Source organism: Erythrolamprus reginae, chromosome 8 (assembly GCF_031021105.1).
Source record: "Erythrolamprus reginae isolate rEryReg1 chromosome 8, rEryReg1.hap1, whole genome shotgun sequence".
Lineage (NCBI taxonomy): Eukaryota > Metazoa > Chordata > Lepidosauria > Squamata > Dipsadidae > Erythrolamprus > Erythrolamprus reginae.
The window spans coordinates 11033533-11060801 of record NC_091957.1 but is presented as its reverse complement, the minus strand read 5'-3'; the positions used below and the strand labels follow the sequence as shown (position 1 = coordinate 11060801).

The window sequence follows — 27269 nt, the reverse complement described above, 5'->3', positions numbered from 1 at the left end:
AGTCCCGGTCCAGATAGGGCCGCAACTGGTGCACCAGGTGAACCTGGGCAAACGCCCCCCTCGCCACAGCTGAGAGATGGTTTTCTAATGTGAGCTGTGGATCGAGGAGGACGCCCAAGTTGCGGACCCTCTTTGAGGGGGTCAATAATTCCCCCCCCAGGGTAATGGACGGACAGATGGAATTGTCCTTGGGAGGCAAAACCCACAGCCACTCCGTCTTATCCGGGTTGAGTTTGAGTCTGTTGACACCCATCCAGGCACCAACAGCCTCCAGGCACCGGCACATCACTTCCACCGCTTCGTTGACTGGGCATGGGGTGGAGATGTAAAGCTGGGTATCATCGGCATATTGATGATACCTCACCCCATGTCCTTGGATGATCTCACCCAGCGGTTTCATGTAGATGTTAAATAGCAAGGGGGAGAGGACCGACCCCTGAGGCACCCCACAAGGGAGAGACCTCGGAGCCGACCTCTGACCCCCCACTAACACCGACTGCGACCGGCCAGAGAGGTAAGAGGAGAACCACTGAAGAACAGTGCCTCCCACCCCCAGCCCCTCCAACCGGTGCAGAAGGATACCATGGTCGATGGTATCGAAATCCGCTGAGAGATCGAGGAGCACCAGGACAGAGGATAAACCCCTGTCCCGGGCCCGCCAGAGATCATCCATCAACGCGACCAAAGCGGTTTCCGTGCTGTAACCGGGCCTGAAACCCGACTGCTGGGGACCTAGATAATCAGCTTCTTCCAAGGACCGCTGGAGCTGGAGTGCCACCACCTTCTCGACAACTTTCCCCATAAAGGGAAGGTTGGAGACTGGACGATAGTTGTTAAGTACGGCTGGGTCCAGGGAGGGCTTCTTGAGGAGGGGGCGCACAAGCGCTTCTTTATAGAGTGATGGAGTAAGTAAATGCCTGATTGGTCAGATTGTAAAAATATATTCCAAGGTGCCAGAATAGAAGCTTTAGTTCCTAACACCAGGGGAAATTTCTCTTTTCCTATGGTCTTGGGCGACCCCTGTGAAACGGTCGTTTGACCCCCAGGTTGAGAACCACTGCCTTAGACAGTGCTTTTACAACCCTCCCTAAGTGTTTTACAGAATCAGCACAAAAAAAACCCTACAAAGAAAGGGTTTGGAAAACATTTTTTGCATAGAGTAACAATGAAAGAGCTTACAAGCCAGTAAGAGCAGGGAAGATCGTTAGCACTTGGTTAGGGATGGAAATAAACTTACCGGGAGCAAGTAGAACAATGGAAAAAACTCTGCAAAGACTTAGGGCTTGGAAAACATTCTTCACAGAGAGAAACAACCAAAGAGCCTGCAAGGTCAGAGCTGAGAAGATCATTAGCAGCTAGTTAGGGCTGGGGGGAAAAAAGCTACATTCAGAGCATAGTTCCCTCTAAGCTGAGCAATCGCTCACGTAAAAATCATCATCAACTCAGAGTTTTCCAAACCTGCCCAGAAGCCGAGAGGGAAAGAGTGAGAGGGAAGGAGAGAGAGAGGAAGAGAGGAAGAGAGAGAAACAGATAGAAAAAAGAGAGGAAGGAAAAGAGAAAGAAAAAGAATGGGAGTAAGGAAGAGAGAAAGAAAATCAAAATCTAGTTTGAAACTAGCTCAACTATTTAAGTGGCATTTTGATATTGATAGAGTTGCCCTATTATGAGCTCACTGTTATAGACACACAGTACAGTATTTTATTTTGAAATTCTCTGAGGCAAAACAGGGTGGGTTTTTATTTGTTTGTTTGTTTGTTTGTTTGTTTATTTGTTTATTATTTCTGTGCCATCCAGTCCCGAAGGGACTGCCGCTCAGACACTATACTTTTCCGCCCACCCCAAAAAAAAATTAGAGGGAACACTGATTCAGAGTATAAGATGCACCCTAACTATACAGTACAGTAGTCCCTCGCTATATCGCGCTTCACCTACTGCGGCTTCACTTCATTGCGGGTTTTCAAGAAATATTAATGAGAAAAATCATTCGTGGATCTTCGCGGGTTTCTGAGGAAGTCGATCGGCAGGTTTTTCAAAAAAAATATATCTAAAATTGTAAATACTGTATTTAAATACTGTATCTAAAATAAATACTGTGTGGGAAGGGTTTATAAACACTTAAAACAATGAAAACTTACCAAACAATTACAATATAAATACTTAAATAAGTACTATCAGTCGATAAATTCCCCATCGCGGATTTCACCTATCGCGGCCAGGTCTGGAACGTAACACCAGCGATAGGTGAGGTCTTACTGTACATCGAAAAATACGGTAACTAACAAACACACTCAACGTTCCAACTAACCCTAACCCTCCCGATTGTTGTCAAGCCTCCAGCGAAAAAGTAACTATGGAAAAGAGTGAATCACTCTTTGGCAACCTGCAAAATGGAAACCGACACAATTGCGACGTGTTCCTGGTGACTACTGAGAGTTCATTTTAATTCTTCCCCTTTTCGCACCCTACCAGATGCGGTGTCTCCAACATGGGAGCAGCTGGAAAATGCCACGGTGGCCGTTAAGACTGTGGTGCGTGGCCTTGTAGATTTCATCCAGAACCACAGCAGAAAAGGTCCTGAAATTCCACAGGTGGGTCGTTGCAGTTTGGTTTGTCGTAACACGGCACTTTGATTCTCACACAGACCCATACAGGGTGTCCAGTATACCTGGAAATGAGGGAATTATTAGGGAAATTGACGGTTCAGGAAATATCAGGGAATAATCGGGGAATTCATGAAAAAAACAGAATAAATCAGGGGGAAAAAACTATTAAAATATTTAAAAGTCAGAAAATCATGTAAAAAAAAAAACAGATCGCGCTGCCTGGCAGAGTCAAGCAAAAATGAACATAACTGTGGCAGCATGGAAACATAGAAGACTGGCGGCAGAAAAAGACCTCATGGTCCATCTAGTCTGCCCTTATACTATTTCCTGTATTTTAGCTTACAATGGATCTATGTTTATCCCAGGCATGTTTAAATTCAGTTACTGTGGATTTACCAACCACGTCTGCTGGAAGTTTGTTCCAAGGATCTACTACTCTTTCAGTGAAATAATATTTTCTCACGTTGCTTTTGATCTTTCCCCCAACTAACTTCAGATTGTGTCCCCTTGTTCTTGTGTTCACTTTCCTATTAAAAACACTTCCCTCCTGGACCTTATTTAACCCTTTAACATATTTAAATGTTTCAATCATGTCCCCCCTTTTCCTTCTGTCCTCCAGACTATACAGATTGAGTTCATGAAGTTTTTCCTGATACGTTTTATGCTTAAGACCTTCCACCATTCTTGTAGCCCGTCTTTGGACCCGTTCAGTTCTGTCAATATCTTTTTGTAGGTGAGGTCTCCAGAACTGAACACAGTATTCCAAATGTGGTCTCACCAGCGCTCTATGTAAGGGGATCACAATCTCCCTCTTCCTGCTTGTTATACCTCTAGCTATGCAGCCAAGCATCCTACTTGCTTTTCCTACCGCCCGACTGCTCACCCATTTTGAGACTGTCAGAAATCACTACAACTTGCTTCCTCAGCTACCAATATTTCTCCACGGCTTAGCCGTTTGGTATGACATCATCTACCACCATGCCTTAACTAGAATCCAGGTTACAGGGAATTTCAAAATGCTTTCCCCCCTGGACACCCTGCCCATAAAACAGCAAGTAAGGTTAAAACTAATCCCTCATGCACAAAATTAATTAATGCACAGATGATTCTCTGATTTAATTTTTTTTTAAATATTTTTTATTATTTTCAGAGTAAAACGAACAAAGACATACAACATTGAACATTTAAGGAGCTACTATTGCTCCGCTTATCATAGAAGTCTAACTAATACAAAATATAAAAAGCTCTAACTGTTACAAGATCTAAGCAGAAAAGGCACACTTGAAGATTACATTATCATTAAATTTAATTATAGATTTTTAAAATTAAGATTGTTGATTGAGTTTCTTTATATATATATATATTTTTGAACAAAAAATAATAATATACTTATATGTATATATATATCAAAAAGCAATAAACAAATTATTAGTAATACAAAAAGAAGATAATATAAACACTTCTAAGTTAGTTATAATATAAACTATATAAACTATATAATTCTATCTTATGATTTTTAATTTTTTTTTAAAATGCCCGGATGAACTCTCCCATCTTTTGCTAGTTGACAGTGGTGGGCACTGAAAGTCAGAAAGCCACCAGCTTTAAGAGAAATAAATCTGGATATTGCGCAAGAGGTTGGTAGCGCCTGTTCACTTCTTTTTTCTCTTCTCTTTCGAAAGCCACAGCCAAACAGCAAGTATAAAACCAGCCTGTGCCGCGACCTCAGACAGCAGGGAGGGTGTCCGCGCGGAACCAACTGCACCTTCGCTCACTCACAGGAGGAGCTGGAGAAGTAAGTCTTTGGGGGGAAACAACACCCCCATCCCAATCTGCACCCCCATTTGGGGGGCTTTTTCAACCCGTTTTTAAGGCTTTTTTTGGCCCGATTTGAGACTTTGGGGGCCGTTTTTGAGGCATTTTCCAGCCCATTTTTGACACTTGTTCTGGCCTTTTTTTTAGGCTTTTTCCTGACCTGTTTTTGAGGCTTTGGGGGCCATTTTTGAAGCATTTCCAGCCCTTTTCCAAGACTTTTTCTGGCATTTTTCTGAGGCTTTTTTCAGCCCGTTTTTGAGGCTTTGGGACCTGTTTTGAGGCTTTTTTTGGCCCATTGTTTAGGGTTTTTTGTCCATTTTTGAGGCATTTTCCAGCCCCTTTTCACAACCTTTTTGGGCTTTTTTCAGCCTATTTTTGAGGCTTTTTAAAGCCAATTTTCACATCTTTTTAGCCCATTTTTTCCTGAAATGGGCTAAAAAGCCTCAAAATTGGGCCAAAAGGGCTCAAAAAGAGGTTGGAAAAAGCCTCTAAATTGGGCCAAAAAGCCTCAAAAATGGGTCAAAAAAAGCCTCAAAAACAGTCAAAAAAAGGCTAGAAAATGGGACACTCAGAAGTTTTCATCTTCAAAATTTAGGTGCGTCTTATAGTCTGAAAAATACTGTAGTCGTGTCTGAAAAATCTGACGACAACTGCAGGTTTGAGGAGATTAAGGGGCGCCTGGGCTTTTCAGGTCACCCAGCTGGGTGAGGATAGGAATCTTGCTGGTTTGGAAGGAAGGAAGGGTTATTTGTCCAATTCGTCCAAAGATAAGGGGTCTCCAGACTTGGCAATTTTTAAAACTTGTGGACTTCAACTCCCAGAATTCTTGGCTGAGGAATTCTGGGAGTCAAAATCCAGAAAACGTCGCCAAGTTTCTGAAATTCCCAACGCCATCTTGGATCTGGATTCCTGTCTCTATCCAGGTTTCTGAGGGAGGGTATATTCAACTGAACTCTGCTGTCTTCTCTATCCGCTGCAGGTATCGGTTACGAAACAAGAAAATCGGTGCCACCACCGCGAGGCCCTTCCCTCTGCTTGGGAAAGCCAGCATCACAAGCGCCCTCCCCCTCACCGCAGGGAATGTCATTCCCATCCTAGGAAACACGGACCCGGCGGGAAAAGCAGCGTCCAGCACCAACAGAAGTCCCAGCCCGGAAAACATCGGCCCGCAGCTGATTCCCCGTTGTATCAACGGCCCTTCGTTACGAACTCTGGAGCATGTGAAAAAAGCAGGGAAGGCCATGGCGAACGGCCAGAACCCTGCTTTGTCTCCCAACGAGTCTCTGGCTGAACAGTAGGTTCTGGGGCTTCCCCCACCCCCAGGAAAAGGGAAGGCCTCCTCTGGGTTGACCCCTTTCTTGTCCCTTCTTTTCTTTTCTCTATCACACAATGCTAGGACGAGGGGGCCCTCCCTAAAGCTCATAGGTAAGAAAGTGAGGACAAATAAAGGGAAATATTTCTTCAACCAGAGGGTCCTCGGTTGATATAATTCACTTCCAGAAGAGGTCGTGACAGCTGTCAGCCTGGATAGCTTCAAGGCAGGATTAGACAGATTCGTGGATGCCAAGTGCATCATAGGTGGTTATTGAAACGGATGTCCATGTGCCGCCTCTATGTTGGTTGAGGGAGGCAGGGTTCCCTTGGGTTCCATTTGTTGGGATTGGAGGGAAAGGGAGGGTTTTGCCTTCTCTTTCTGCTCTGTTGTGAGTGATCGTTGTCCACCTCAGGTCATGCCTGATTCGGAAAAGGATGAGCCAGGCCACTCAAGGGTATTGTGGGCCAGGGAGGCTGTCCGAGGAATCTGAAAGCGAGAGTGAGGCAGACAGTGACTGGGGAGAGCCTGAGAAGGCTGATGTGACAATGGGAGATTGGCCTATGTCAGACATTGGGGAAGATATATTAGGGGAAAATACTTGGATTAGATGTAGTGATTTCTGACAGTCTCAAAATGGGTGAGCAGTGTGAAAGGCAGTAGGAAAAGCAAGTAGGATGCTTGGCTGCATAGCTAGAGGTATAACAAGCAGGAAGAGGGAGATTGTGATCCCCTTATATAGAGCACTGGTGAGACCACATTTGGAATACTGTGTTCAGTTCTGGAGACCTCACCTACAAAAAGATATTGACAAAATTGAACGGGTCCAAAGACGGGCTACAAGAATGGTGGAAGGTCTTAAGCATAAAACGTATCAGGAAAGACTTAATGAACTCAATCTGTATAGTCTGGAGGACAGAAGGAAAAGGGGGGACATGATCGAAACATTTAAATATGTTAAAGGGTTAAATAAGGTTCAGGAGGGAAGTGTTTTTAATAGGAAAGTGAACACAAGAACAAGAGGGCACAATCTATGGTTAGTTGGGGGAAAGATCAAAAGCAACGTGAGAAAATATTATTTCACTGAAAGAGTAGTAGATCCTTGGAACAAACTCCCAGCAGACGTGGTTGGTAAATCCCCAGTAACTGAATTTAAACATGCCTGGGATAAACATATATCCATTGTAAGATAAAATACAGGAAATAGTATAAGGGCAGGCTAGATGGACCATGAGGTCTTTTTCTGCCGTCTGTCTTCTATGTTTCTATGTTTCTATTAATCCACGCTATAGAAGAATGGCTAGAAAGCGAGAGCCTTAGGTGTGATGTCACTTCCAGTCAATATAAAGGAAGGGTTGTGGGAAATAGGAGCATGGACTTTCAATGCCATTCCATGGAAAGAGCCGAGGAACTGTGGTGTGCTTGAAAAGATATTCTAAAAATCATGATCTCTGTCTCCAAAGACATTCTGTGCTGGGTTCCTGGGTTAGCAAAAGTATTTTGGTGAGCTTCTGCCTATGTTTTGATTAATGAGATGAGATAAGGATTCGGTTTGGCGAGTCGAAGATGCTTTTGATGAGGCAGAATTCTGCTTCTATGCTACTTTTAAACTATGCACTGCATTCATGTATCCTGCTCGAGTGAAATAAAGAGTGAGTTTTTTTACTAAGAAGTGATTTTCCAGGAATTGGAATTTATCGGAAGCCCGAGAGCAGAACTATAGGGTTCCTGCTTGGGCAGGGGGTTGAACTCGATGGCCTTCATGGTCCTTTTCAACTCTAACAATCAATCAATCAATCAATCAATCAATCAATAAATAAATAAATAAATAAATAGTATGTTGCTTGAGGCAGGCAGAATTCCCTTGAGTTTACCCTTTGTTGGGGGTCCAGAGAAAGGGAGGGTCTTGCCTTTCTGCTCAATATCCCCAAGGACAATTGGGGGGCCACTATGCGACACAGAATGCTGGACTCGATGGGCCTTGGCCCGATTCAGCATGGCTCTTCTTAGGTTCTCAGGTTCTGCTTGGATCGACTCATTGAATGGCGATGGGGGCAACCCTTAAAACCCACCTCTGTCGTCAAGTGTGGGGGAACTGAGACATCTCCCCCTGCCTATGTAGTTTTTTATGCATGATATGACTGTATGTTTTTTATATTGGGGTTCCTTGCTTTTTAGACTTTTTAAATGTACTATTGTTATTTTAGATTCTAATTATTAGATTTGTCATTATGTATTGTTTTTATCACTGTTGTGAGCCGCCCCGAGTCTGCGGAGAGGGGCGGCATACAAATCTAATAAATAATAATAAATAATAATAATAATAATAATAATAATAATAACAACAACAACAACAACCCTAATGTAATCTTTCTGATTCTTTGCAGTCAAAGCGGCTCCTCTCCGAAACCGCCTGTGAACCAGACCGCAGCTACCTCAGCAGGCTCCGTCCCTCCTCCCCCCCCTCCTCTCCCTCTCTCCCCTGCCCTTTCGGGCAGCGACATGAGCCCCCTGCCCCCCAAAGCCGGCCTTTTCCCCTCCCGCCTGCCCATCTACCCTTCTCACTCGGAGAGCCTTCCGTATTTCCAGGATCCCCGGGCTCACCTCGCGTACGAAGCTCCGCCTTACCGACAAACAGGTGAATATCCGGCTCGCGAAAGGTATTTAAAACAGCCTTCCTAGGTTGGCAACTCGGGCCAACTGTGGGAAGGAGGAGCGTGGGAGAGGCAGGTACAGACACATGTGTTGTGCTGTTTTTTGCACTCCGGAGGGTTCAGGGAAGCTTCCCGAAGCCCGAGAGTGCAAAAAACAGCCCAACAGGCAAGCTTGAAGTTCAGAAAATGGTATTTTTTGCACTCTGGGGCTTTAGGAAGCTTCCCTGAACCATCTGGGGTGCAAAAAATACCATAACAGGAGCCCCAGCAACTGGTCAGGTCCCATAGAGTCGGTCTTCTCTGGGTCCCGTCAACTAAACAATATCACTTCATTGAAAAAATAATAAAACATCCCCTGAAAATAAGACATAACACATCTTTGGGAGCAAAAATGAATATAAGACGCTGTCTTATTTTTGGGGAAATAGGGTATATACACACACATACATATGCCTACATACATACATACATACATACGTATTTCTGTCAAGTCACCCAGCATATCCAAATATTTCTCCTGGCTCAACTGATAAAAGGGAGCAGAGCCTGTGGCCTAGAAGTTAAAATGTTGAGCCCGGGTTCGAATCCTATAAGGGTATGACTAGCTGACAAGAGCTAAAAAGCTCGAAATAGATCTATCCTCGTTTCCCTCTATTTCTTTATTAGATCTTTACAAGTTTGAATATGCATGTATTTTTTTGTGTGTGTGTGTGTGTGTATGTATATGTATAGGCATTGAGGTTGTATTTTTATAGTTTAAATATTTTTAGTTTTTAATTAGTTTAAATATGGGAGAGATGAAGCTATGATAGTTTAAATGAAAATAGAAAGCTAAGATACTCCATTGAGTGTTGCTTAGGTAAGATAACAAAATTTTCTACATTTTAAAAAAAATAAAGTTTATTAATTTTTCCAATTTTTTAAAAACAACATTTTAAAAGTTTCTGAGTTTTTAAAAGCAACATTTCAAAAGTTTCCAAGTTTTTAAAAACAACAAATGTTTATTGTTGGGCATTGTTGTTGTGTTTTTATTCAGGTATGTTTTATTTTAAGGAGGAAATTTTTAAAAAAAGTTATACCCCAAAGAAATATCCTCAGCAAGGGTTCCTAAAGTCTTTCTTTCTGGGCGTGTAAGAACTTCATCTTTGCTTTTCCTTCCGTAGGATACTATCCAGGCCCCCCAGCGGTTCCTGCGGCTGTGCCGCCGTGCCTCCCTCGCTTTGTGAGGTCCAGCAGCATCTCGGACTCTCCCCTCCCGCCAGCCTCTCTACAGTATAGTGAGCATTACAGCACATTTCCTTCTCGGGAGAGACTCACCGCCGCTTACCAACAGGCGCCACCGCAGCCCTACGGGCCGGTGCCTCCGGTTCCTTCCGGGATGTACACTCCGGTTTACGACAGCCGGCGTATTTGGCGACCGCCGATGTACCAGAGGGATGATATAATCCGGAGCAACTCCTTACCTCCCATGGAAGTCGCCCACCCCTCCGTCTATCACAACTTTCTGCGGGAAAGATGCGGCTCTTTGGACAGCTACTGTTCTGTGCCCTGCCAGGTGCCGGCGGAGCAGAGAGCTGTGCCTTGGGCTAGGGTAGGTGCTCCGAAGCTTAGCCAGGGTGATCGCTGTTTTAACAGATTTAACAGAATTGGAAGGGACCTTGTAGATCATCTAGTCCAGTGATGGTGAACCTTTTTCCCCCGAAAGAGCGTGCACGCATGCTGTCGTACAGGCGTGAGTGCCCACGCTAATAATAATAATAATAATTATTATTATTATTATTATTATTATTATTATTATTTATTAGACTTGTATGCTGCCCCTCTCTGAAGATTCAGAGGGCAAAAGCAGTTTCCTCCACACACTGGAGACCGGAAACAGCCTGTTTCCCAACTTCTGGTGGGCCCTGCAGACTCGTGTTTCACCCTCCCCAGGCTCCAAAGGCTTCCCTGAAGCCGGGGGAGGGTAAAAACATAGAATAGAATAGAATAGAATAGAATAGAATAGAATTCTTTATTGGCCCAGTTGTGGTTGCACACACAAGGAATTTGTCTTTAGTGCAAAGGCTCTCAGTGTACATAAAAGAAAAGATACATTTGTCAAGAATCATGAGATACAAAACTTAATGATTTTCATAGGGGTCAAATAAGCAATGAAGAAACAATATTAATAAAAATCTTAAGGATACAAGCGACAAGTTACAGTCATAAGTGGGAGGAAATGGGTGATAGGAATGATGAGAAAAAACTAGTAGTAATAGTAGTGCAGACTTAGTGAATAGTTTGACAGTGTGGAGGGAATTATTTGTTTAGCAGAGTGATGGCATTTAGGGAAAAACTCCTTGTGCTCTGTAGCGATGTTTTGAGGGTAGGAGTTGAAACAGTTTATGTCCAGGATGTGAGGGGTCAGTAAATATTTTCATTGCCCTCTTTTTGACTTGTGCAGTATACAGGTCCATTAAACGAAGCCGTCATGGGGCGGACTGCCCTACTCAATGACCTCAGCTCTGGTCATCCTAGTTGCGGTTAAGACACAGAGCCCTTTTGTCCTTCTGCTTGAATACTTTGAATGCTTGAGTCATGGGATACGAGATGGGCGGCAGTAAATAAATTTCCTAAATCAATAAGTAAATAAGCTCAGAGCAAGTTGTCGGATGTCTCTTGGCTTTCAAAAACACTGACACAACTGTTGATTTTCCTTGCAGGAACCTTGTGGTCATCTGAAGCCTGCCTACGAGGACCCACTCAGAAAGAAGCCAGAGCAGTGGGCTCCTTGCCACATCCCGAAAGTGCCCCTGGTGACAACTTCCACTCTTCCTGCAGCCGCCCCTTCCCCGTCCTCACCTTCCCCTCTCTTCTGTGTGGACTTCAGTTCTGAAGTAAGGCCCAAGGACCTCTGGGAAGGGCGGGAGAGTCTCTTTCTTTCTTTCTTTCTTTCTTTCTTTCTTCCTTCCTTCCTTCCTTCCTTCCTTCCTTCCTTCCTTCCTATCTATCTATCTATCTCTTTCCCCTTCATTCTTTTTCTCTCACCTTCTTCCTTTTTTCTTTATTCCTTCCTCCAGTCTTCCTTCCTTCTTTTTCTTTTTCTCCTTTCTCTCCTTTCCATCCTTCTTTTCTTTCTTTTTCTCTCCTTTCTTTTTCCTTCCTTTGTTTCGTTCTTTCTTCCATCTTTTTTTCCACTTTTCTTCTATCTTTCCTTTATTCCACTCCCCCTCTTCTCTCTCCTCTTTTTCTCCTCATTATGTTAGACAAATCCAGTTTCTCTATCTATCTATCTATCTATCTATCTATCTATCTATCATCTATACTCTCTCTATAATCTCTTATCTGGCTATCTATATCATCTTTCTTTGTTTCTTTCTTTCTTTCTTTTTTTCTTTCTTTTTCTTTCCTTTTGCAGCCTGGCAGCAGGTAATATTTAGCCTGGGGAAAGGACCCAAAGGATGAAATATATTCATCCTTCCCCCCCTCCCCCCATTCTTTCTCTTCCCCCGATGTTTTCCACTACATGCAATCAGATCGCTTTCTTTTCCTCTTTCATTCCATCCATCACTACCCTCTCTTGTTCAGGGATGTCAAACTCGATTTCATTGAGGGCCAGGGTTACCTTCGACCTCAGGGGGCCAGAGTGGGCATGGCCAGCTCAACATCACTGCTGTTGGGGGCGCCTGTGATGGCCTGAGCGCTCTGCCAATGAAAATGGGCTCCCAAGCTCCATTTTCCTCTGACATGGCCTCATGCAATCCTCTGCTGGTAAAAATGGCGCTCTGGAGGTCCGCCTTCCCGACTCCGTTTTCATTTTCAGAGAGTTGCAGGAGGCTGTTGCAGACGAAAAGGAACTCGGGAGCCCATTTTAGCTGGCAGAAGCACTGCCAAACGGTCCTTTGCCATTTCTAGGGCTAACCCCGATAGTTTTCTGAAAGATAGTCAGGGTTCCCCCCCTCTCCCCTTCTGCTTCTTGCAGTTCAGTGAGAGCTCCAGTAACACCAAATATGAAGATGGGCAGCTGTGCCACTACTCGCCCTGGTCCTGCAGCACCATCAGTTCCTGCATCAGCACGGTCGAGGCTGAACCGAAGGACGTCTTGGCTAAATCCACCACAATCCTCCTGGTAAGGCCCGCATCCAGTGGAGAATTCACAGTCATCCAGACCACTAATGTCCCAAAAGTGGGCTTTTTCAAAACACAACTCTTTTTCCTAAATATTACGTGTTCCCAGGCTGCAAGAGGAAAGAAAAAGAAGGAAGGAAGGAAGGAAGGAGAGAAGAAAGGAAGGAGGGAAGAAAGAAAGAAAGAAAGAAAGAAAGAAGATATAGATAGCCAGATATGAGATTAAAGGGAGAGAGTATAGATGATGGATGGAAGGATAGGATAGGTAGGTAGGTAGAGAGGTAGATAGATAGATGATAGATAGATAGATAGATAGATAGATAGATAGATAGATGATAGATAGATAGATAGATAGATAGATAGATAGATAGATAGATAGATAGATGATAGATAGATAGATAGATAGATGATAGATAGAAGATAGGTAGATAGATAGATAGATAGATAGATAGATAGATAGATAGATAGATAGATAGATAGATAGATAGATGATAGATAGATAGATAGATAGATAGATGATAGATAGATAGATAGATAGATAGATAGATAGATAGATAGATAGATGATAGATAGATAGGAGATAGATAGATAGATAGATAGATAGATGATAGATAGATAGATAGATAGATGTTAGATAGATAGATAGATAGATAGATAGATAGATAGATAGATAGATAGATAGAGATAGATATAGATAGATAGATAGATAGAGAGAGAGAGAGAGAGAGATTAGATAGATAGATAGATAGATAGATAGATAGATGATAGATAGATAGATAGATAGATGATAGATAGATAGATAGATAGATGATAGATAGAAGATAGGTAGATAGATAGATAGATAGATAGATAGATAGATAGATAGATAGATAGATGATAGATAGATAGATAGATAGATAGATAGATAGATAGATAGATAGATAGATGATAGATAGATAGAAGATAGAGAGATAGATAGATAGATAGATAGATAGATAGATGATAGATAGATAGATAGATAGATAGATGTTAGATAGATAGATAGATAGATAGATAGATAGATAGAGATAGATATAGATAGATAGATAGATAGAGAGAGAGAGAGAGAGAGATTAGATAGATAGATAGATAGATAGATAGATAGATAGATAGATAGATAGATAGATAGATAGATAGATAGGTAGGTAGGTAGGTAGGAAAGGCCATAGGGTGTCCTACAGGTGACCTAAAATGATCTTGAGAATCCAGAAGGATCCTTTAGCGCTGGCATTGCCATGTACCCCTGTCAGCTTTCCCTTCCGTGCAGGATCTGGACAGCGGAGAGCCCAGGAAGCTGGCGGCGCACCTCTTTGAACCCCAGAGGAAGGTCAAGGACGAAGACCCCATCATCCCTTTCAGCGACGGGCCAATCATTTCCAAGTGGGGCGCCATCTCCAGGTCATCCCGGACGGGCTACCACACCACGGACCCTGTCCAGGCAACTGCTTCCCAAGGAAGCACTACCAAACCCATCAGCATGTCAGGTGCGGGCGGCAGCACCTTCCAGGGGAGGGAGGGAGAGAGGCATTCTTCCGGTTCTGTCCGGCTTGCCCAAACCGGTAGCAGAAATCGTGGTTGGCCCTTCCTCTCGCCCCAACTCTATTCTATCGAAACATTTAAATATGTTAAAGGGTTAAATAAGGTCCAGGAGGGAAGTGTTTTTAATGGGAAAGTGAACACTAGAACAAGGGGGCACAATCTGAAGTTAGTTGGGGGAAAGATCAGAAGCAACATGACAAAATATTATTTTACTGAAAGAGTAGTAGATCCTTGGAACAAACTTCCAGCAAACGTGATTGATAAATCCACAGTGACTGAATTTAAACATGCCTGGGATAAACTTATATCCATCCTAAGATAAAATACAGAAAATAGTATAAGGGCAGATCATGGACCATGAGGTCTTTTTCTGCCGTCAGTCTTCTTTGTTTCTATGTTTCTATCCTGTTTTTGAGACTGGGCGCATAGGCGGAAGGCTCACCTGCAAGTAATAGCGCATGCCTGGGTAACTATGCACATGCGTGCATACTCACATTTGTGAACTAGTAGGGAAGGTGAGGGAAAATCATCCCTGGAGTGGGGAGGAGGAGGGCAAGGCCCTCCCCATGAGCTGTGCCCCTTCCTTTTTCTTCTTACAGATTATATCCCCAGCATCAGCTCAGTGGACCTGAGGTGGAGCTGCTCCTATGCATCCGATTTGACTTCCTCGGCACCTTTCATAGAACGGTAGGCAGAATGGACTTCCCGCTCCAGGCTCCCCAGCCCACTTCCTTGTTCGTGGAGGAGAGCTAAGGAACCCAGGTCTCCTTGGCATGTGAGAACAGCCTCCCTGATGGCAGGACACAAAGTCTTTTAGACCAGAGTTTACCTGGGGAGAAAATGCAGCTTTGTTCTGACTCAACCTTAGCAGTTACAAGAAACAGGCTCATAATAATAATAATAATAATAATAATAATAATTATTATTATTATTATTATTATTATTATTATTATTATTATTATTGATTGGATTTCTATGCCGCCCCTCTCCGTAGACTCGGGGCGGCTAACAACAAGGATAAAAACAGCATGTGACAATCCAATAATAAAACAGCTAAAAACCCTTATTTATAAAAACCAAACATACACACAAACATACCATGCATAACTTGTAATGGCCTAGGGGGAAGGAATATCTCAACTCCCCCATGCCTGGAGGTATAAATGAGGCTTGAGTAGTTTACGAAAGACAGGGAGGGTGGGGGCAATTCTAATCTCCGGGGGGAGTTGGTTCCAGAGGGCCGGGGCTGCCACAGAGAAGGCTCTTCCCCTGGGGCCCGCCAAACGACATTGTTTAGTCGACGGGACCCGAAGAAGGCCAACTCTGTGGGACCTTATCAGTCCTTATCATGAAAAACCCTCCTTATTTATCTCCTGTAAACTAACGGCATTTCACACACTTGAAAAATCTAAGTCATCATCCTTCAAAGAGTTAATCGCAGTAACAGACCTTGTTTCTTGAGATAATTGCCAGGCCGGGAGCTTTGGGCAAAGCTGTAAATTAAGTTCTGGCAAGCAGACTCTAAGCCAAATCTTCAGAAATACGAACTGTTGTCTCCTACGACCACCAACTCCCTTTTCCATCTATCGATTCCCCTGCCAGGAAGAGGCCATTCAGCGTCCACCTGTGCCTTTGCTTCCCGACTCGACTCCTTGTCCTCCGTTGTCCTCCTGCCCTAACAGCTCTGCGCACACGCACACTAGGAACAAGCCCCAGCCGTTCTTCCTCCCCACTTATCTCAGCTTCCATAGACAGCTGGGAAATGCTGGACGGCTCTGGTTCTATCTCTGCATTGTTTGTTTGTTTGTTTGTTTGTTTGTTTACTTACTTACTTACTTACTTACTTACTTACTTACTTACTTACTTACTTATTAGGTTTATATGCCGCCCCTCTCCGTAGACTCGGGGCGGCTCACAACAATAACAAGAACAATGTAAGAACAAATCTAATAATTTAAAAAACACTAAAAACCCCATTATTAAAAGCAAACACACACACAAACATTCCATGTATAAACTGTATAGGCCCGGGGGAAATGTGTCAGTTCCCCCATACCTGATGGCAAAGATGGGTCTTAAGAACTTTACGAAAGGCAAGGAGGGTGGAGGCAGTTCTGATCTCCGGGGGGAGCTGGTTCCAGAGGGTCGGGGCTGCCACAGAGAAGGCTCTTCTCCTGGGTCCCGCCAAATGACATTGTTTAGTTGACGGGACCCGGAGAAGGCCAACTCTGTGGGACCTAACCGGTCGCATCCGACACAGAGCATCCACCACACTCCAGAACTGGTCCAAGTCCCTCCCCAACCTCCTCATCCTCCGAGTCTGGGGGGCCACCACACAAGAGGCCTTTTTTTGCAGAGACCTCCAGGGCCCAAAGGTCGACCTCTTGGCTTTCTCTTCTCTCTTTCCAAGGGACCAGTTTGTCGCTCCCGAGGAATCCGCTCCCAAAAAGCACTCGAGCACCGGAGACCTCGTGAGCACTGAATTACAACAGGTACAGCTTTCCCCACCTCTCCCAAAGGCTGAGTATTTGTACGGATGGGTGCAATTGATTTTAATAATATCTAGGAATTTTAAATAGTTATGCCATTTTTAATTTAATTGGATTGATTTTCATTGTAACTTACTGTTTTTGTACGTTTATTTATTTATTTATTTATTTATTTATTACTTAGATTTGTATGCCGCCCCTCTCCGAAGACTCGGGGCGGCTCACAACACGTGGAAACAAATCATAAATAATCTAAACAGATTTAAAATATTTAACGATTTAAAAAAGACCCCATATACTAACAGACATACACTCAGGCATACCATATATAAATTAAACATGCCCAGGGGAAGATGTTTCAGTTCCCCCATGCCTGACGGCAAAGGTGGGTTTTAAGGAGTTTTCGGAAGGCAGGAAGAGTAGGGGCAGTCCTAATCTCCGGGGGGAGTTGGTTCCAGAGGGCCGGTGCCGCCACAGAGAAGGCTCTTCCCCTGGGGCCCGCCAACCGACATTGTTTAGTTGATGGGACCCGTTGTACGCCACCCCGAGTCTTAGGACAGAGATATATACTGCTCAAAATAAATAAATAAAGGGAACACTCAAATAACACATCCTAGATCTGAATGAATGAAATATTCTCAATGAATACTTGAAGTTATATTTTGTTGTTTAAGTGTTCCCTTTATTTTTTTGAGCAGTGCATATATATATATTGTGTGTGAGGATGCTTGCCCGAGTGAGATTTCGGTGATTTTCAGGAATTTTTATTTTTATTTTTCATTCCAATCACATATACAAAATGAAATACCATCAATATTGAATTTGTATTACAATAAATCATTTTTAAATTTTCGCTGTGCATAATCCATCCAATGCTACCTTCTTTACATTTGACATCTGGACAAAAATAATTACTCAAATTTCTTATATGACAATAAAAAAGCTATTAGCTAATACACTTTTTAGGCTGTTTCTAATCTTAATTACATCTAATTAATTAAGCCCTAGTGCTTCAATTTTCTCCATATATCCTCAGTATCAATTTTCATGTATGTTTCTTAACCTTCTCATAATAAATGCCCATTAAAGGATTTTTTAAAAAACCAAGAAAAAAAAATTCTGACCACATCCAGCAGTTTTTGGGGGTTTTAAAAATTAAATGTAACCCTTACTAAGAAAAAAATATAACAATTTGGAGTGGGAAAATCACAAATATCATCATAGACCAAATTAACAAACCCAATTAATAATAATTCCTTCTACTGTAATAGGTAAATAAAAGCATTAAAAAAACAAAATATAATTGGAAAGAAAAAAAAGGAGGAAGGGGGGGAAGCACGGAAGCCGCCCCGAGTCTACAGAGAGGGGCGGCATACAAATCTAATGAATGAATGAATGAATGAATGAATGAATGAATGAATGAATGAATGAATGAATGAATGAATGAAAATATTGGCCAAAATCGCCAAAATCTCGCTCAAGCGCACACCTTCACACAAGATTTCATTTGCTGCACATGCACAGAAGCCAAATCTTGCGCCGGCCTCAGAGGGCGCATCGCTAGTGCCTAAGACGAGCGGCCCTTCACTGATCCAGGGCTGTGGGTAAGGGGACCACGCAGCCATCTTCCTCTGACCATTCAGTGGGGGCCTGCTCTGCTTTTCCACACAGGCCAAAAGTAACTCAGTGCTGCTCCAGAGAGAGGCCCATGCCCTGGCCACCCAGCAGGAGTGGGACTCCCTGAGCGAAGGCCAGGCCCTCACCTTAAAGCTCTTAAGCAACGAAATAGAGCTGAGGAACGGCCAGGTAAGGCGGCTTTTCCTCTTTCCCCCGCCCACTCCATAGCTTCTGTCAGGGTTACAGGTAAAGCATTCCTCAAAGTTTCAATTTGTTTCCGGAGCCATCCAGGTAACCCCACCGGGGAACCTGAATCTGAGCACCCCACCCAATTGAAAGTTCACATCCCTCGCCCCCACTCCCAAACTTGTCACATTGCCCACTCAGGTTGTGCCAGGGTGGCAACTCCTTCCACTTCCACCCAGGTGGGTGGACATAGGATGGCCTTGGACCCCTCGAAAGAATGCTTTGTGGCTGCATCTGCTCACTCATTAAAATCCCCCCCTCCCAAGTTCCCATAAACATCGGGACTTCTACGGACAGTGTGTCAAGCCGTTGATTTACCACCAACTTCTGCACCGGCTTGACATCTGTGTAATGTTCCCTTCCTTTCCTGCTCTCTCCCTAGGCCGACTCCCCCGAGGACAGCACGGGCAACCAGTCCAACCGAGACATTGAACTGGAACTTTCATCGCTTGACACGGACGAGGCCGACGGGCAGGGAGAGCAAGTGGAAGTACGTTCTCTCGGTTCTAATCCTGACCCTGAATGACAAGAGTGGTACCAGTTCTTCCAGTTCGGATAGCCCACTGTCTCAGGGATCACAGTTCCTTACAAGGCTGAATTCAGATGCCCATTGTAACTATTTATTTATTTATCAAATGTATGTAGCCACTTATCTCATAATAGCAATACTACTTAGACTTATATGCTGGCTTCGTGTTGCTTTACAGTCCTCTCTAAGTGGTTTACAGAGTCAGCCTCTTGGCCCCAACAATCCAGGTCCTTGTTTTACCCACCCAGGAAGGATGGAAGGCTAAGTTAAACCTGAGCCGGTCAGGATCAAACTTTTGGCAGTGGGCAGAATCAGCCCGCAATACTGCATTTTAATCACCGTTCCACCATGGCTCATGGATTAGAGAGAGAGGGGGAGAGAGAGAGATTAGGTAGGTAGGTAGCTAAAGTAGGTGGATGGATGGATGGATGATGTAGGTAGATAGGTAGGTATGTAGGTAGGTAGAGAGCGAGGTAGGTAGGTAGGTTAGGTAGGTAGGCATGTTTGTAGATAATGTAGATAGATGGATGGCTTAGTTAGATGGCTTAGATAGGTAGATTAGGTAGGTATGTAGGTAGGAGGATGGATGGGATAGATGACATAGGGTAGGTAGGTAGGTAAATACTGCAGATAGATGGATTAGGTGACTTAGACAGATGGATTAGGTAAGTAGATAGATAGATAGATAGATAGATAGATAGATAGATAGATAGATAGATAGATAGATAGATAGATAGATAGATAGATAGTAATAATAATAATTTATTGGATTTGTATGCCGCCCCTCTCTGTAGACTCGGGGCGGCTAACAACAATAATAAACACAACATATACAATCCAATAATAAAAACAACTACAAACCCCTATTAAAAAACCAAACATACACACAAACATACCATGCATAACTTGTAATGGCCTAGGGGGAAGAGCTATCTCAACTCCCCCATGCCTGGCGGTATAAATGAGTCTTGAGTAGTTTACGAAAGACAGGGAGGGTGGGGGGAGTTGGTTCCAGAGGGCCGGGGCCGCCACAGAGAAGGCTCTTCCCCTGGGGCCCGCCAAACGACATTGTTTAGTCGACGGGATCCGGAGAAGGCCAACTCTGTGGGACCTTATCAGTCGCTGGGATTCATGCGGTAGGTAGGTAGGTAGGTAGGTAGGTAGGTAGATAGATAGATAGATAGATAGATAGATAGATAGATTATAGATAGACAGACAGACAGACAGACAGACGACAATAGATAACAGACATACAGATAGCAATAGCACTTATATACCGCTTCATAGTGCTTTTATAGTCCTCTCTAAGCAGTTTGCAGAGTCAGCCTATTGCCCCGAACAGTCTGGGTCCTCATTTGACCCACCTTGGCAGAACAGAAGGTTTAATCAACCTTGAGCCAGCGAGAATCGAACTGCCGACACTCGTCAAGTCAGCAGAATTAGCCTGCCATGCTGACTTCTAACCACTGCACCCCACGTAACGTGAACTCTGGGGCAGCTCTAGAAGAATCAAATAAAAGCATCGTTATCAATGCCGTCCTGGCCAAAACATCCTACCAATAATTGTCCTTCTTTTTTCCCCCTTCCGTGTTTTCTAGGAGATGCTGGGCCTGCAACTTGGTAGTAACAATCAGAACAATCACCGCTTCAGTGGGTCAGCTCTGGAGAACGGTCACCCTGTGGAGCCGTCCCCAATGGATGCCAGGCAAGCCAAGAGGAACTTCCTGCATGAAGAAGTTGCTCTTTTGTGAGTGTGGGGCAAAATGGCACGGTCCAGTCTAGCTTAAGACCTCACGGCAAAGTTTCTCTACACCAGTGGTTCTCAACCTGGGGGTTGGGACCCCTCTGGGGGGGTCGAGCGGCCATTTCACAGGAGTCACCTAAGACAGTGTTTCCCAACCTTGGCAACTTGAAGAAATTTGGACTTCAACTCCCAGAATTCCCCAGCCAGCGAATGTTGGCTGGGGAATTCTGGGAGTTGAAGTCCAAATTTCTTCAAGTTGCCAAGGTTGGGAAACACTGACCTAAGACCATGGGAAAAAGACAAAATTCCCATGGGGTTAGCAACTAAAACTTCTATTCTGAACCTACTTTTACAATCTAACCAATCAGGCGTTGACAATGGGGGCGTCCCTCTGACCTTCCTGCCAATGAGCTTAAAACTCTGTTGGGAGAACTGGCGTTTGACTTATGGTTGGGGGTCACCACAACATGAGGAACTGTTATTAATGTGAAAAATAGAAGGAAAAGAGACGGGAGAAGAAAGTATAAAAGGTGCAAATTTAGGATATTTGTTTATGACATTTTGAATAAAATATGTAAGCATGTAATGTTCTGATATTATGGTCTATGGATGGATAGTGAGGTGAGGCCACATTTGGAATACTGTATTCAGTTCTGGAGACCTCACCTACAAAAAGATATTGACAAAATTGAACGGGTCCAAAGACGGGCTACAAGAATGGCGGAAGGTCTTAGGCATAAAATATATCAGGAAAGACTTCATGAACTCAATCTGTATAGTCTGGAGGACAGAAGGAAAAGGGGGGACATGATCGAAACAATTAAATATGTTCAAGAGTTAAATAAGGTCCAGGAGGGAAGTGTTTTTAATAGGAAAGTGAACACAAGAACAAGGGGACACAATCTGAAGTTAGTTGGGGGAAAGATCAAAAGCAACTTGAGAAAATATTGTTTCACTGAAAGAGTAGTAGATCCTTGGAACAAACTTCCAGCAGACGTGGTTGGTAAATCCACAGTAACTGAATTTAAACATGCCTGGGATAAACATATATCCATTGTAAGATAAAATACAGGAAATAGTATAAGGGCAGACTAGATGGACCATGAGGTCTTTTTCTGCCGTCAGACTTCTATGTTTCTATGATATAAAGTTGTTGGGGGGGGAGAGAGAGCGAGAGAGAGAGAGAGCAGTGATTTTCAACCTTTTTTGAGCGGCGGCACATTTTTTACATTTACAAAACCATGGGACACTTTGAGGGGGGGGCGGCTAAAAAAAGTTTGGACAAAAAAATCTCTCTCTCTTCCTCCCTTTCGCTCTATTTCTCTCTCCCTCCCTCTTTCTCTCCCTTCCTCTTTTTTCTCTCTCTCCATCCCTCTTTCTTTCTTCCTTCTTTCCTCTTTTTTGCTCTCTTTCTCTCTCCCTCCCTACCTCCCTCTTTGTCTTTCTCTCTCCCACCTTCCCTCCCTCCCTCCCTCCCTCTCTCTCTTTCTTTCTTTCTTTCTCTCTTGCTCTCTCTCTCTTGCTTGCTTTCTCTCTCATTCTCTTTCTTTCTCTCTCTCTTGCTTTCTTTCTCTCTCTCTCTTGCTTTCTCTCTCTTGCTTTCTCCCTCTTGCTTTCTCTCTTTCTTTCTCTCTCTTGTTTTCTTTCTCTCCCTCTTGCTCTTTCTTTCTCTCTCTCTTGTTTTCTTTCTCTCTCTGAGCTTCGCGCCACACCTGACCATGTCTCACGGCACACTAGTGTGCCGCGGCACACTGGTTGAAAAACACTGCAGTAGAGGATGGCAAACTGGTAGCGCTCAGTGCGCAGAAGCAAAATTTTGTGATGGGGATGCACACGTGTGAGATTTTGCTGATTTTTTTTCCTTCCGGGCATGCGCAGAAGCAAAAAAATTGCCAAAATCGCGCATACACACGCATGTCGCCTCGCAAGATTTCAGCGCGTTTTTGCAACACTGGGGCATGCACTCACGAATGAGAGCCGGTAGCAGCGGTAATGGTAATCCGCCCCGTCTAGTACTTGTAAGGGTTCTATTCATCTGCCTACCGCCACTTGTGGAAGACCTCTCTAGGACTTGAGAACTCTCCTTTCCACGGGTGAAGAAGCTCGCGTAACCGGGTTTCCTTTTGCTTTCCCCACCCACCCACCCACCCACCAGGGAGAAGCGGAAGGGAGCTTTGGCGGCCGCCTCCTGTTTCAGCCAAGTGACAGAATCTTCCGCAGGCGGCAGGATCTCCCTGCCCATCATGACAACGTCGGCGGGCATGCGCAGCCTCCTCCTCAAGACAGCGCATGGCATCGTGGAAGGGCAGACCGACTTTTTGAGGCCGATTGCAAACGGCAAAATGGTGAACACGTGAGACCCCTGTGCCCGGCTTTCAGGCTGGGGATCATGCTCAGAAGTGGTTGAACTTTGTTTTGTGCTCTCTCTCGTTCTCTCTCCCCCTGCCTCCCTCTCTCTTTCTCTCTCTCTTTTCTCCTTCTCTTTCTGAACACATTCTCTCTGCCTCTATTCTCTTCTCTCTCTTTTTTATCTCACTCTCATTCTCTTTCTCCCTCCATCCTTCTTCTTTTTCTCTCATACTCTCATGCTTTGTTTCCCTTTCTCTTTCATACCATCTCTTTCTCTCTCTTTTTCTCTCCTTCTCTCTTTTATTCTCTCTCTCATATTATCTCACTTTTTCTCTCATTCGTCTTTCTTCTCTCTCTTTCTTTCTTTCTTTCTTCCTTCTCTCTTTCTGAACACATTCTCTGCCTCTATTCTCTTCTCTCTCTCATGCTCTTTTTTCTCTCACTCTCATTCTCTTCCTCTCTCATACTCTCCTTCTTTCTCTCTCTCATACTCTCTCATGCTTTGTTTCCCTTTCTCTTTCATACCATCTCTTTCTTTCTCTTTTTCTTTCTCCTTCTCTCTTCTCTTCTTTCTCTCATATTCTCTCACTTTTTCTCTCATTCCGTCTCTCTTCTCTTCTCTCTCTCTCTCTCTCTCTCTCTCTCTCTTTCTTTCTCTCCCTCCCCATCCTTTCGGGCTCATTTGTTTCCTGTGGACCTTTTGATACGTCAGACTCTTCTCACATCTTAGCTTTCGGGATCACACAAAGAGAGAAGTGACGAAGCCAGAAACTTTGCTCGGTTCACTTTCCACGCACCAGCCGTGTAGAATCTGGAGGTGTTTTTCCTTTAAAGTGGCTTTTCCATGAAGTTGTTAGACACACACACACAGGCACACCAAGTCATTCTTGTTTTGCAATGCCTTTTCTAACGAAGCAATCCAACATCTAAATCCAGTCGTTCAAGGGGACTGTTGTGGCTGCGCTTCAGTTGCTCACCTGTCCTTGTTTCGAGAGGAAGGAATTCACACTGATTCGAAGTTGCTTGTTTGTTCAACGGAGGGACGAGGAAAGAGAGGGTGGACGAAGAACGAAAAACCCCTTCATTCAAGGCACTTAAGCTTTGCAACTGGTTCCTCCGCGTGTAGCAGTGGGTCACTCCTTCTGGCCCTGCCCTACGGCTTCCCCTTCTCTTTGGCAGCTTGGCCTTTTGTGGGCATCGAGTGACTTTTCCTGTACACAAATGTATTTGGTAACGAAGCCAAACCAAGTGCCTGGTTTTTCCCCCCACTTTACGTACTTGGTTCTTTCTTGCTCAGAAGTTGCAAAGCCGAATTGCGACGGTCCGTTGACACCTGAAGAACGCACCTGGCGAGAGCACCCCATCCTTCATCCTTCCATCCTCTGGAACCCGCATTCAACGCCTCCCCAATTATTCTCTGCAAAATTGATGCAGCTATCACCCGTGTTTGTTCCCCTTTTCTCTTCGTCAAAATCACACGGTGGATTCGCGCTCCTTCGGATACTCCTGATATTGAGTTGCTGAGAATGCCAGTATTTAGAATTGGTAGTGATTTAACTCCGATGATTATCTTGAAGACTTCATGATGTAGCTTGAGCTGGGCTTGTACCGAACCGGGGGAAGGGGAGGAAATAAGTCCTCTTTAAAATGTGATTATTATTATTATTATTTTTGAAAACCATGGAGCTCTAAAAGAGCTTTCCCTATGAATTCTGTGCTCTTTTCCCTCTTTAAAAAAAATTCAACCTGCTTCTGCGGAGCAAGAGGATACTAAGCTATCAGGCAAGAATATTCTCTACATCGGTCCTCTGCAGCTACCTTTTTATAATTTTTACATTTTTCTTCCTTTTCTTTTTTGTTTTTGTTATAAGAAAATGTTTATTAATTAACTTCTGTGAAGTTGTTTAACTCTGGAAATCATACTGGAATATTTTAGCCAAGCAGCCCTTTCACCAGGGTGTACTATATATATAAATATACACACTCACACACACATCCTTTTCTGTGTGTGTGTATCTGTGTGTATGCATGTATATATATATATACAAGGGCTCATCCTCCTATAAAATGCATGTCAAAGGAAAACATCAAAAGTGATCATGTGAGCAGAATAAAGCTGGTATTGTGGCATCCCAAGTGTTTTACACTTACAACGTTGTGGCATTTCTCTGCAGGTTACAGCTCTAATGTGGATCGTTGGTAAAACCCAAAATCTCACTTCTGATCTATGTGTCGTTTGGAAAATTATGTTGCACACGTGGATTGAAAAAATACAAGGACTATTTGTGTTGATCATTCCAGCAGTGATGTGAAAGGATTTTTTTTTAATCAGCACATTTAATCAGTGAGGTGCAAAAAAAAAAGTGTATTTCTATAGCAGCCAAATTCCTTTCCTTGGTTTCCTAACAGTTCCCAAAGTTTTCCTTTCTACCTTCTTAAACTAAAGGGAATTTAAAAAATCAAGATTTTTGTTACTGTATTTATCTCTTCATTTTAACTGGTGACTGTTAGACAAATTTTCAATTTAATCAAGCAATTCTTGTATATATGGAGAGTTTCCCCCCCAAATAAGACATCCCCTAATAATAAGACCCATCGGGCTTTTGAGTGCATGGCAATAAAGCCAAGCACTTATTTCAAAGTTCAAAAAAAATATAAGAAGGGTCTTATTTTCGGGGAAAGACAGTATACATACATAGATACATATATAAATACATGTATGTATATATGTATGTATGTATGTATGTATGTATGTATGTATCTATGTACGTCAAGGGGGTCTTCCACACTGAAGGCAAAATGATTTTTCCAAAAAGAGAAAGAGGTAGGGGAAAAAACTGCATTTCTATTTTATTATTAAAATAGAATAATAGAAGTTGGAGAGTTCCTTATTTTTGTCCCAAGGGAAATTAGCCCCTTTTGTAAAGCTGAGTGCCACCAGTTGTCAGCACAGTCTTGAGGATCAACTGTTCATTACCTGAGCAGATTTGTCTGTATTTTAGCTGTTAAGATATTTTGATTGCTTTTTAATGAACAGGACTTGGCTATTTGCAATCCATTGTTGACACACCATTCTCTCTTTTCTCTGGTGCGTCACAGTCAGAACGCTAAGGTATCTAGGGCCCTCGTCATCTTCCTTTAAACCACCCCATAATAATCCCTTGCAGGGTGGAGTCTGGGCAACTGAATGAAGCTAGCAGAGTGTTTACTGGCCCATTGCCTTTCCTGTCGCCAATGCAGAGTTTTGCTCAGCTAATATATACACTTTTTTTTAAAGAATTCTTTAGTTTGGAGCAAGCAGTGGACCCACCCACCTAATAGGAACTTGATTTTTAAAAAGAAAAACCAAGAGAGGGAGAATTGCAGATCAAAGAAAACAGCTGAAGTTTGATCAAGGACCCCAATTTTCCCCACCAGGTTTTTCAACAAGCCTTGGCATCTTGCTGTGATATTGGGCACTGATTGTGACTTAGTAGCACCTCCAGTTGTTTTATTCTCTTTTTTCCAGGCAGAGCGATGGTCCTGAGGCAGCTTTGTGAGAGCAGAGTCTGTTTTAAAGCTCTGCGTTTACAGGAGTTGGACAGGTGAAAAAATTTTGGCTCTCAGGTGCACGCAGGCAGACACACACTTACTGTAAGAGCAGAAAAGAGTTGAAATCGGTTTATTTGCCTTCTGACTCAGCCTTTCCGTTAGCAAAGTTTGAGCAGGAGTGGAGGAGTGGCCACTGTTTGTATCGGCTAAGGCTTAAGGGCAGATTTGCAAAGTCTTGCAGTCTTGCAAAGGCATTAGAGATGTTTGGCATTTGCTGAAACTGTTTGGTGCTATTCTTTTCGGTAGACAAGTTACCCTCAGGTTTCCCATCAGCAGTGAGTGGTTGAGCCGTGCTTCAAACACACACACACTGCAACTGGAAGATACTTCATCCTTGACAAATATGTTCTTTTGCCCAGACAAGCAGTTCAAAAGTATATCCAGACACCTAAATAGAAGTACGTGGTAAACACACAATAGCCAGAATAAATGGGGGAATCTTTATTTTTTAAAAAAGAGAAACCCAGACCAGTTGCTGTGAATGTTATCTTAAAGAAATAAATAAATTGTGTGATTTTTGCAGAGCTTGGCCTGGCTAGGTTCTGTACTGTGCAATCGGAAAAGAAAGGTACTGATCATTTTTTTTGAGACTTCATTTTTTTTGGTCAGCGGGTATATTTTTTTCCAGAATTTATAATCTTGTGCATTCAGATTTA

At 43.4% G+C, this 27269-nt stretch overlaps 1 protein-coding gene across 5 annotated transcripts in view; it reads left to right on the top strand.

Annotated features, from left to right (window-relative positions):
- The window catches only part of RC3H2 (ring finger and CCCH-type domains 2), a 48193-nt gene extending 22694 nt beyond the window's left edge, over positions 1–25499 (top strand). The window contains exons 8-23 of one of the 5 annotated variants that reach the window (XM_070758753.1): positions 2470–2588; positions 4286–4398; positions 5398–5712; positions 8118–8368; positions 9548–9975; positions 11087–11260; positions 12346–12492; positions 13777–13993; positions 14648–14735; positions 16459–16540; positions 18209–18343; positions 18783–18890; positions 20528–20676; positions 22829–23018; positions 24320–24567; positions 25197–25499. In XM_070758753.1, coding sequence (XP_070614854.1) covers positions 2470–2588; positions 4286–4398; positions 5398–5712; positions 8118–8368; positions 9548–9975; positions 11087–11260; positions 12346–12492; positions 13777–13993; positions 14648–14735; positions 16459–16540; positions 18209–18343; positions 18783–18890; positions 20528–20676; positions 22829–23018; positions 24320–24352 — 2549 coding nt within the window. In that variant the 3' untranslated portion in view covers positions 24353–24567; positions 25197–25499. Of the gene's footprint in view, positions 1–2469; positions 2589–4285; positions 4399–5397; positions 5713–8117; positions 8369–9547; positions 9976–11086; positions 11261–12345; positions 12493–13776; positions 13994–14647; positions 14736–16458; positions 16541–18208; positions 18344–18782; positions 18891–20527; positions 20677–22828; positions 23118–24319; positions 24568–25196 lie in introns of those variants that run through there. The other 4 variants (XM_070758758.1, XM_070758755.1, XM_070758756.1 and 1 more) reach the window with 4 other exon arrangements.
- The last annotated feature ends 1770 nt before the right edge of the window (positions 25500–27269 follow it).